At 33.7% G+C, this 12331-nt stretch overlaps 1 protein-coding gene across 1 annotated transcript in view; it reads left to right on the top strand.

The window, feature by feature from the left end:
- Window positions 1-12331, top strand: part of LOC150091272 (solute carrier family 67 member A2-like) — a 53658-nt gene that overhangs the window by 27825 nt on the left and 13502 nt on the right. Inside the window, exons 4-5 of the mRNA XM_090389901.1 lie at window positions 2247-2376; window positions 9717-9926. Of these exons, the coding sequence (XP_090246027.1) occupies window positions 2247-2376; window positions 9717-9926 (340 nt within the window). The remainder of the gene's footprint in view (window positions 1-2246; window positions 2377-9716; window positions 9927-12331) is intronic.

Raw genomic sequence — 12331 nt, 5'->3', positions numbered from 1 at the left:
TTTCAGAAACACAATTCTCAATGAAGCATTAATAATAAACTGTACTGGCATTTTTACTCTTAGGCAAGAAATGAATAATACCAGCTGAGATAAACACAACATGGAATCAAATATTACAGTAACAAGAACTGCTTAAGGTGAATTTTCAGTAACAAAACCCAACCACAGCTGTTAACATGAATTTGTCATGAATTTTTCCTTTCATTGTGGAAATGAATTGCAACTGCTGTAAATGTGTAGACACTCCTTTTTACTTGTAGAAGAAAGTATAAGGCCAAACATTGTAAACTTAACAGTTTGGCTTGGTTACTCATGCTGATATCCTGAATAACTTCCGTACCACAAGCCATAAAATTCTAAGTTAAATTCTCAAAGTTTAATGAAAAGGCTCACATGAAGAAATAAGAGAATTAGTTATTTTATTACTATTGCTTTTTGAAATAACAAACAATTACCACAACTGTTGCCTTTACTTAACGTGCTATTGGTAACAACCTTGATTACTACTTAATCTCATAAATGAATTATTAAGCATGGAGATTTGTTCAGATTGAAAAAGAATTGCTATGGGGAGGATTCAAATCAAGGGGTTGAAATGGAAAATTTTATGAACCGGAACATTCATTGATAAAATAACATTTTAATAACCAAGTATGTACTTGACATTGTGTATGATGAACTGGAATAATGCTCTTTTGCATTCTGCAGCATTTATTATTTAATTATTACTTAATTCAAGCTTACTGCACTTCCTGCACTTTGATTGTACAGTATCATCTCTCAGGAAGGATTACAGTCAGTTCTGCTATAATGATGCGAATTTTCTCCAACCAATTAGCAATGTAAATTTTCTCCAACACGACTGATATATAAGGGAATAATGTGATTTCATCTGCAAGTAACACCAGGTGAATGCAAAACCTGGCAACAAGCTGAACATAGCAAGCTGCACACAATACATACAAGTTTAAGAAGCTCAAAAAATGTCAAAAGTCAAATGTGTGAGCTGTATTTTCCATTTACTGTAGTTGTATTGGTCAGAGACACACTTGTCATTTGCTGTATTCACAAGATAACAGGTGATATTGTAGACCAATGCACATTTTCAGGAGCTCACATTTTTCTGTTTTGAACAGAAATTTTGTGAGGCAGGAGAGCATGAACGGAGGAGCACATTTCTGGAGGTCGGTACCATAAAACAGTAAAAACAATTTGCAGTTCCAGTTTATTGGGCATTCCTGTTAGTGCAATCTAATTATAAACAGGTAGTAAACTCGATCTTATTGTATTTGCGATAATACTGATAGCCGGAATTCTGTGGATTTTTACATTATTATGGTGAAATGTGGTTCCCCTTCCATGAAATATTCAATCATATAAAAAACATAAAATAAATTTTCAGAATCTTCTCTTCATTCCTATTTTTTAAGCTTCGTACTTTTTACTATGTATCTTACTTGTGCAATTTGTGTGTGACGTGTTCGTTGTTATTGATTGCTTATTTTTTTTTTACTGTTTTAAATTTTACAATAAAAAAAAAAAGTCAGTGAACAGAAATATCAATTAGTATGTATATGTTACAGTGCTATATTTACTGTAATATTTATTTATTTATTAGAAATTTAAGATTTTTGAACCTGGGTTAACAATTTTATTGGGTTTCTGACTTTTTTTTAATGTTTTTCTTGCCACACTGAACATTTTTTTTTTTTTTTTTTTTTTTTTGAGTGCTTTGACCCTATCCCTATTTTTCCCATAAGCCCTGTTTTTAATGTGTGAAATACCATAATGCAGAGAATTTTAGGGACTATGTGCTGCATTATAGCAGAACTGACTGTACTTCCTTTTTTTACAAAATAAAAAATTGTCAGTGAAGTATTAAACCTTTATTTGTTTGTTTTGTTATCTTCGTAGTAAATCTGTTCTTCTGTGTGCTGTTTGCAGAGTGGTGTGCAGGGCATGCACAATCCAGTGAATTGCTAGTGTACATTTTTGAGTTCATATTCACAAATAACATTCTAATTTAATGTAATTAATTTAATATAATTAATTAATTCTGTCCATATCTCCTGTAGTAAGGATGAATTTAGGTCTGGATGAATTTAAATCATTCATGATTGAAGAATTAATTATCTTATTAGCCAAATTTACTGATGTCTGATTAAATGCATTCAACTATATTGTATTCTTATATTGCGCAGCTGTTAAAATGGAGCATAATTAAATAAGAATTAAAATGCCAATAGGGACACTGGAGTGATGTTCAAGGCAAGAAGTTTGTTCTTCAAATTTGTCTTCTTATTGTTGCTGCAGTGTATGTGCTACTGGGCATGTGTTCATTCCTTTGGCTCTTTATTATTGCCCGTTGTCTTGCAGGTAAGGAATACTAAAAAGAGATTAAAATTTCAGTTTTTTGTGTACATTGCATATCTGTTTTATATTTATTAAATGAGTGTCCAAATTTTTTTCACTTATTTTTACAGTGCACATGTAGTGTTGAGTTGTGGTTTTTCATGTTATGAACTATTCATGGAATATTTTATATTTTATTATTTATTTATTTATTGGAAATTATTAGGTTCCCTGGATTTTTAATATTAATAGTACCAAATGATGCAAGGAATCAAGCTTATACAAGCATCAGCAAAAAAAAAAAAAAAGCCATCCCACATTACCTGTTTATCCCTTCTAATAATTCTTTAAATTTATTCAAACTACCCACTTCCACAACACTCTGGCAGAAAGCAAATTTACACTCATTTGTCCTAACTGTCCTCCTATTTAACCTGTCAGTGGCAGCTTCCAAAATGTAGCAAAAACAATGGTAGATTATCTGACAGGTGACCAGATTTCTTTTTTAATTTATGGAAAACACTGAGGTTTTTTGCATTCTGTTTGGAGAATATCAGTATTTCATCTTTTCTTAATGCATTATGAAAATTACTTAAAATGCCTTGTTTTTTTTACACCTTTTGTTTCAAAAGCAAAAAAATTTTATTCTGATGAAAATTAAAAAGTTTTAGATATAAAATATAAACATGAATCTATTACTCTTCCATTTTCCAGTTTAAAAGACTGTTAAGCTCTCAACATTTTAAATATGCATATATTTCTGCTGTACAAATGTATAAAAGCACTTTTTAAAAAAATTTATAGATACATGTATTAGATACTATTATTCACTTCCATTTTCACAATTTATTTCAAATTTGATACACTTCACAGCACACAATTTATAACTGTGTATCTTGGTTCCCACAATATAGCAGCCATCCCAAGAGAATATCAGGTTTTATGTTCCCATCTTTAGTATGTCAAAACAATAATAATAATAAATCTTTCAAAAACAACTTTGATATGGCTCAATGTTTATTGAACTAGTGGGAGAGTAAAAACAAGTAACAAACACAAACAAATTTGAAGCGTTGTGGCAGTGGGCCTAAAAGTTTTTCTGTATTTAAGAAATTAAAAAATTATTTGATTTTTAATCACAAATTAATGATCAACACAGGATCATTATTTTGTGATTTTTGATCTTTGAGGGTCACTTGTAATGAGTCACCTGTCAGGTGACCCATTACCATCACTACTTGATTAAATTTGTGCCCTCTTATGTATGTTTATAAGAATAAGGATCATCAGCACTTAGTTTACCCATTCCATTCAGAGCTTTAAACATTTGAATCAAATTTCATCTAGGCGGGCACCTTATTTCCAAATAATGCAATTTGCAGAACTAAAGTCTTTCTTGGTAAGGGTATCCTTTTGTACCCCTCGGTATTCTTTTTACCATTCTCTGCACCCTTTTCAGCAGATCCATATCCTTCCTAAAATGAGGCTTCCAGAACTATATGCATCATTCAAGATGTGGCCTAACCACTGCCTTGTACAATGGGATAATTACCTCCTTATCCCTGTTGACAAAATTCCTGTATATCATTGATAAAATTCCATGAGCTGACTCAGCAGCCTGTCTGCACCAGTCAGAAAAACTTCATGTTTTACTATACACTTAACCCCCCTTCTAAAAAGGTCTTTTTTGTTGTTCATTACTTTCAGTGTGATATCACACAGTTTGTATGTTATTCTAGTATTACTGCTACCCATATAAACAGTATATTGGATTTGTCACCGTTAAACTTCAATTGCTATTTCTCAGCTTATTTGCCAAATCTTTTAAAATCTTATTACAGTAGCACATCCTGATTACTCTTGTTAACCACCCAGCCAAACTTTATATCATCTGAAAACTTAGACATTAAGCGTGATATGCCTTTGTCAATATCATTATTAAATATTGAAAATGGCAATAGGCCAAAACATTGAACCTTGTCGGACTTCACTAATAATATTACTCAGATCAGTGCCCATTGATAACCACTCTGTCTTCATGCTGCACTGCTCCAGTAGCAGTCTTATGTGGAACAGTATCAAAAACTTTTCTGAAATCTAAGTATATGATGTCAAAATTATATTTTGCATCCAGTTCCTTTTTTTACTGCCTCATAGTAGCTACTCAGATTGGTCAGGAAAGACTGCCCCATAACAGATCCATGCTGTGACTGCCATATAACCACATTTCTGTGTAGATAGTCCTTCATTATTACTTTAACCAGTAACTCCATTAAACTCCCTGAACAGAAGTAAAACTTAAGTCAGTCATTATCCACTTACCCTTTGTTTGTCCCCCCCCTTGTGAATTTGGGGTTCATTTATATATCTCCAATCTGTAGGGACATCCACTGAATTCAAGGATGCTCTCATAATTATAGATAAAGGTTAGCTGACCTCTTTTGCTGCTTACCCTAATACAGTTGGATAGATATCATTTGTCCCAGTTGCCTTATTTACATTATGCTTCAACAATTTTTCTTCTACTTTCTCTTAAGTTATCACAAAATCATTTAGTTCCCTGTAATTTGGTGTACACTTGGCATTCCTATCCCTAAAAAAATTCCTCATATGTAGATGTGAGATATCTGCAGTATTCAGTTTATCAGTGATCTGAGCAGGATCATCATAAATCATACCATTCATATGTAGTGGACCAGTGGGATTCAATGATTAATCCCTTTTCTTCTGGTGTTTGCATAAGTAAAGATATCTTCATTACTTTTCTTTGCATTCTTTGTCAGGGATTTATTGTAATCTGGCTTAGCTTGATTGCAGAATAGTTTTTATTTACTGTAGATTTCTTTCTGTATTGTCTGATAATTTATAAGCATTTCATGCATGTTTCTTCTGTGCTGCTAGTCCCATCAGTTTATCTGACATCCATTTGGTCTAAACCTTGAACAGTATCTCTTGGGGCACCTCCGTAGCCAGGAGCAGCAGTGCATAGCACATGCTTCTTGATTAGACCGGGGTTCGAGCCTGTGACCACCAAATATGGAGGATGCGGAAAGGTCAGGGAATGACCACCGCATATCCCCGCAGCAATATGGCCCTAGTTGCTAATGCTCCTAAAAACCAAATAACAAACAGTATCTCTTGGTATTAAAAAAAAAACTTAGTAGTCTCTATGATTGCATCTCAGAATGCTTTCCATTTAAAATTTTCTGTTGGCAATATCATCAGTTGGTCCTACTGAATAGATTTTAAAAACAGTCACCTTTATGAAATCAAAATTCTTTTCCTTTGCCTTCTACCAGAGTTATATCTTTAAGAAAATCTCGTATTAATACATTGTGATCACTACGGCCTAGTCATTTCTTTATCTGCATATTCTTAATGCATGAAGAATTACTGCTTGTAATCAGATCAAGATTGTTGCTTTCTTTCATTACCTCTTTTTAACATACTTGTGTAGAAAAGTGGTCATCCAATAAATCCAGAAGTCTTGCTAGTGTGTGAGTGACCACCCACAAGTTCAGTCAATATACCAAAAGTTAAGATCATTATTATGAGACTTTCTGATTTTTTGGCTCACTCTAATTTGTCTGTACATTTCATTATACTCATAGTCATTAGGCCTATGGCATGCTTCTACTCTCATTTTTGTTTTCCCACCAAACTGACTCATCTTTGCACTGGCCACCTCTGTTTACTGAGTGCACTACCATAGATTTTGTGTGCTTCTCAGCTAAGAAGTAACTCTTCCTCATCCTGTCTTGTACATATTGTATTCCCCATATTCAAATTGTGCATCCCCTAACAGTCTTGAGCATTGCTACTTGACTGATATCACTACTATATTCATGTTCATGTTTGATGACTTAATCAGTACTTCAAATTTCTAAAATTTATTTGCTCTTCTAGATTTTGTGTTTAAGTGAATATATATGCCCTATTTTTACTCTTTTTACTCTTATTTTTACTCTATTTGTTTACTTATTTAATTAGTAACAGCCTTATATTTGATTTTTTCTTTAAAAATGATTCCATTATTTATCCTGGGACAAAAATCACTTACAGGTCTGTAATTACTTACTTTACCTTCTGATTGCCTTTTGTGAATTGGAGGGACATTTGCACATTCCCAATCCATATGGACCTCCCTTGAATCCAAGGATGCTCTGATAATTATGGTTAAAGGTTTGGTAGTGAATTTTAATTGTTACTCAGTAGTAGTTTGCTTCCTTGCATTATTTGCCATCATATCCTTGCATCATTTGCCTGCCGACCGGGCTAGCTGAGTGGGTAAAGTACCTGCCTGGCAACCCAAAGGTCGCGGGTTCGATTCCCGCCTCGGGCTTGGATCAAAGTACTGCAAAAACCTTGGGAGGTGCAATATGGCCACAGAAGCCAATGCGCCAACAACTACCAAATCAAAAAAAATCAAATCAAAAAGCATCATTTGCCAATACTAACTAATTAATTATTTTCTGGATGAAAGCAAATTTTCACACATCTCACACAATGGAAATAACCTGTAACGTAGACAATTCTTTATAGTCATAATTAGGCTAACGTGTCTGTAAGATAGTCATGTAAATTCAGTCTTTAATTTTTAAAGCTAAAGAGTTTATGCCTCACTGGATTTTCTTGTGCTGTTTAATATTTTACCCATTGCTTGTTCTGTAAGAAAGATAAAAAAAAAAAAAATGGACACTATTCAGTGAAGGCAGAAGTGGAAAGTGCAAAAAAAAAATAATTCTAAAGCCGCCAACTGGAGTGCAATTGGCACTATGTGTGCTATAATGAAAGTCTAACCCTCATCACATCATGATTGTCACTGATGCTTCTGAGAATATTTAAAAATGTGGTTGGCAAATGCACCCAACAGTTCTCAAAGTGGTACTCCAAAAGGAGAATCATGCTTTCGTAGTAAAGCTGTTTTACCAGACAAATATCAGCTCCATGGCTTCACTTAGAGAATACTGCATTTAAGATTATTAAGCAGATAACCACTTTCCCAAAATAGATGGCATAAAATGTTGGGAAAATTTGAAGAAACAGGTGATTTATCAGTAGCTCATGGCAGAGGATATCCCCCGGTCATGGCAGCTGTTGTCGGAGAGATTGCAGTTACTCTGGCTGATGGTGCAGCACGAAATCAATGATTGTCTGTTAGTGCTGTTAAGATAGTATATTGACAGCTTAAGTCTGTAAAGTTATTTGATCCATCATTAATTGATGCTATAGAAGATTTATATAAATAAATTTTCTGTTTGTATTTTGGGTTAACTGTGTAAAGCCAGAGGAGTTCACAAGATAGTTAGAGACAAGAACAGTATTATATTTAACAGTCACGCAGGCTTTAACTGTGGTTACTTAATGTGTGTGTACTTCTGTACACATATCAAGACACTCATGCTTGAGATGATGTGGCCGGCGAACATCTGTAGACTTATGATGTTCATTTCCAGTTAAGGATGTATTATCACTTCCAGGTGTTGTCAACAAAGTGTGTCTTTGTTGTGGGTAAAGTACCTGCCCGGCAACCCAAAGGTCGCGGGTTCGATTCCCGCCTCGGGCTTGGATCAAAGTACTGCAAAAACCTTGGGAGGTGCAATATGGCCACAGAAGCCGATGCGCCAACAACTACCAAATCAAAAAAAATCAAATCAAAAAGCATCATTTGCCAATACTAACTACAGTGCATAGCTAATATGAACTGATCTACATCAATGTAATGACTTTGCACTATGTCTTCTGGCAAGGATTGTGGTCAGTGATGTGGCCGGCAAACATCTGTAGACTTATGATGTTCATTTCCAGTTAAGGATGTATTATCACTTCCAGGTGTTGTCAACAAAGTGTGTCTTTGTTGTCCATGTGCTACTGTTTGTTCTGGATTTACAGTGATTTTCATAATTGAACCATTTTTGTTTGAGAAGGTTTGAGCTCATGATTCACACATGTGTATCATAACATCTGAGCATTATTGTGATATTTTCTGTCATTGTGTGATTCCTGCTCTTTGGGGGGGGGGAGAGAGAGAGAGAGAGAGAGAGAGAGAGAGAGAGAGAGAGAGAGAGTGAGAGAATGAGAGATTCCTCCTTGGGATTTTTGGTTATGGGATAAGTCAGGAACAGGATATATTAGGGACATATGTAATCTCTGGCTGATTTGAAAGAAAGCATCGCAAGGCATTTTGTTAAGATTCCTGTGGCATGATTCGGGCAACAGTTGACCATGCCATAATGTTCTTCCAGCAAATAGTGGATACAACGATCACCATAATGAACATCTTAATACTTAGCAGTTGTGCACAGTGCCAGTTTCTCCTTGGTAGTAGTTTTTGCAACTAATATTGTATTGCACTTGCAATTACTGCATGTGTTGGACAGTGTACATTTCAAAATTAACTTTTATACCATTAATGATAGAAATTTCAAATTTAACATTTCTACCATTAATGGTTTTCCACCTACAGCCAAAGATGCATTTAAGTTATACCACCCTGTAAATCACAAGATTCAGTGTAAATGGGAAATCTGTTCATTTGTTTCTGATTTACTATAGTATAGATACATAATTTGATGTTCCCCTTTTGGAGTACTTAGAAAAGAAAAATTTCAGCATTATCCTTTAAATTGACTTGTTCCTTTAATAATAAAAATACTGATGGCTTTAGCAGGTGTCAGCTTCTATTTCTTAGGTTGGCAAGTAGGAACAGTACATCCAACAATTATGTTTTGATTATACTGTGAAAAAAACACAGTAATTTAAATATTTTGTATAAGATAGGCAAAAGTTTTAATCAAAAAAGGCAAGATATATATTTTTTCTGTTATCTTGATTACTCTGTTGTGAGGCAGTTTGTGTGAATCTCTGCATCATTACACTACACCTCCAAAAAGAAAATAGTATAAATTTGCCTTTTGAGAATTGAAATTTATTTATTTATAGAAGTTTATTCATTTCTGCCTATTGATAAATAGCTGTCCACCTGAGCGAGCGGACAGCTAGTTATCATCAGTGCAATATCTAGTAACCTGAACTGATTATTGATTGTTAAACTTACTATCAGATTTTTATATTAATTGTATTAGTTGTACATCTATATAGAATAAATAAATAAATCTGCAGTCATTGTTAATCCACTGTAGAATGGAGGCCTCCTCAACAAGTTGCATTGAGGGAATGGACCATAATCTGCTATACTAGTCCAGTTCAAGTTGGCAGATTTAGCTTGAACCCTGATCTACTCAAAGAGCATGTGCTATTGCACTCAGCTACGATAATATATATATATATAAAAGTACAGTATTTATTTATGCCAGTTATCATGTTTCTTTTTTATAAATGTACTTTATAACTTTTGTTTCTAGGAGTGTTTAAACACAGCCAAAGCCTCTGCAAAGCATATTTAGCAGATAGTATACCAGACAATCAGAAAGCTAAGATATTTGGTACTTTTAATGCTATATCTAGTTCAGGGTTTATTCTGGGACCTACTGTTGCTGGTCATCTTTCCGAATTTCCACAGGGTTTCTTCTATGTATGTTTGATTGCAGCAGTTCTGTTTATTATCAGTTTTTGTAAGTTTTTAAATTTATTTTATATTTAATATTGAAAGAATGAATTTTATCAGTGGTAATGACTTTTTTTTTTTTTATACCACTGCATATAATCCATTATATTAACTTCTTTATCTAAATTGCATAAATGTGACAAGCAGACTTAGCTAATACATTTTCTGTTAGGGCTTAAACTATTTACAGCAATCTTATATAATATTCCATCAAGATAAAATTACATATACTTTTGGTATGTGATGAAGTGACTATATGCAAACACCGAAAATACACTAGGAGCGATTTAAAATTCTCATCATAATATGGCATATCATCATTAATTCAATATGAGATTATTCAAAGTGTGATGTATTTTGAAAGTGCTATCATTCCCCAACTAAAGTAGCATTTTCTAATTTGAAAATGCTGCTGAAACCAACATCAATCAAACACCATTATAACAGAATTGAATGGAAGTAGAATAAAGTTTACTATTGGATAATATATATTATGTTGCCTTTAAATTGTAACTTTCTGTTCACTTCCCAAATATCGCAGGAAATTCACGTACCTCTTAAGTTGTGTTATGAGCATCTACATAATCCAGTTGGCCTAGCATCACTCTCTTTTTCTGATAGTCTCAATTATCAGTTATTTCAACCACTGTTCATCTCAGTTTCGCTAATTATTCACTCTGTGATTTGTTTCTCTTCAAAGGTGGTACTTGTGCATAAGCCTACTCTGATATTCCTTGTAAAAAACTTCCTAATTTGGAAACTCATCTTTTTTTGATATCTTCTGGCTTAAAAGCTTTCTATTAATCCCATCCTCTCAAATTCTTCTTCTGCTTCTATCATTCTTCCAAATCCACTAATGACTCTGAACTTTTACTTCCTTGTTTTGAAAGTCTGCTTTTTTCAATCACACCTTCCTAACAGTGAGGTAATTTTCATTGATGATTTTAATGTTCAGTTGGCTTGAGTTTTCTAGTTGTGGATCTAGCTGGTCAAGATGCCGAGACACTTACCATGATTAATAACTTGCTTAGCTTACATTTACATACCAGAATACCAGGAAATCCTAAACACACAGATCCAACACTCTTAATCTTTTTCTCATAAATAACATTTCAAAGCACATGGTCAAGGTGAATGGTCCTCTGAGTAATTCAGATCACAACTTGGTGATGGTTGGTTCTCACGTGGAGTTTCTTTTATGGCTATACTCAGCCTCATGTTGGCATTATAAGAATGCAAACAGTATGATCAGTGAGATTTCTATTCTTCTCTTTGTTGAATTACTGTTTTAAATATTCTGATCCTAGTGTCTGCTGAGATCATGTCACTGAATTTATTGGTAATTGGAAGAAAGGAATTTGTTACCCTTTATAGGAACTGGATATTGTGTTCCTGGATATGAGCAAATTTCCAAGCAGAAAGAAAAACTCCAGTGGAGCAACACAAAACTGGGGTACAGGTTTTAAGAATAAGTGGAGAAACACCTGATGGTTTCTCCACTTATTATTGAAACCTGTCCCTATTCTGTGTTGGTTTTCCAATATGTATTGATTTTCCAATACAGTCTGTCCTCGTATAGCACGATAGTTGTGTTCCTAGAAACCCTCGTGCAATGCAAAATCGTGCAATATAAACAACAGGCCCTATGGGAAAAGTGAGGTTAGGTGCTGACTACCCAAGATTGAACACACATTTGGAACCAAAACATTACCAAACACAATAAATAATCGGGTAATTTTAATCATTATAAAATACTTACGTATTTTATAACGATTAAAATACGTAATAAAAAACAATATAATATTTTTTTATTTTTATTATAATATAATAAATAATAAAAAATATTTATTTTTTATTTATTTAAATAATAAAATTTATTAATAAAATAGTAAAAATTTATTATATTAAATAGTAAAAATTTATTATATTAAATAAAATAGTCGTAATAAAATATTGCTAATTCTTTTGCTTCTATCGTAAGCAAACTCGTACTTTGATTTTCTATCCAAACAGATGACAGCCATTCCATCTCTTCCAATTCTTGTGTCTTAATCTAATGGATTTTAATTACACTTTCTGTTGTTCCTGCTATGAAAGTTGTTTTTATTTTCTCTGCATTCTTTCTAATTCTCGGCGTTGCCTCATTTCGGTCTGTACCACGTGCAATATCACATGGTCTTTCATTTTGCTCAAAGCGCTTCACAATTTCATATTTTTTCTCTATCGACAGAGGCGGACTGGCCATAAGACTTACCCGGGAAATCCCAGTGGGCTGGAGGCCGGTGTGATTTTGACCGTAAACCGTAGTATGAGGCCACTATAAATTTTCCCGGGTAAGAATTTTGACCCAGTCCGCCTCTGTTTATCGATATTGCTTTTTTTTTTCTCTCTGAATCTGCAGTGTCTTCGCCA

Source organism: Mastigoproctus giganteus, chromosome 1 (genome assembly GCF_048544385.1).
Source record: "Mastigoproctus giganteus isolate SK-2022 chromosome 1, ASM4854438v1, whole genome shotgun sequence".
NCBI lineage: Eukaryota > Metazoa > Arthropoda > Arachnida > Uropygi > Thelyphonidae > Mastigoproctus > Mastigoproctus giganteus.
Note: the sequence above shows the minus strand (reverse complement) of the source record. Positions and strands in the feature narration are given on the sequence as shown.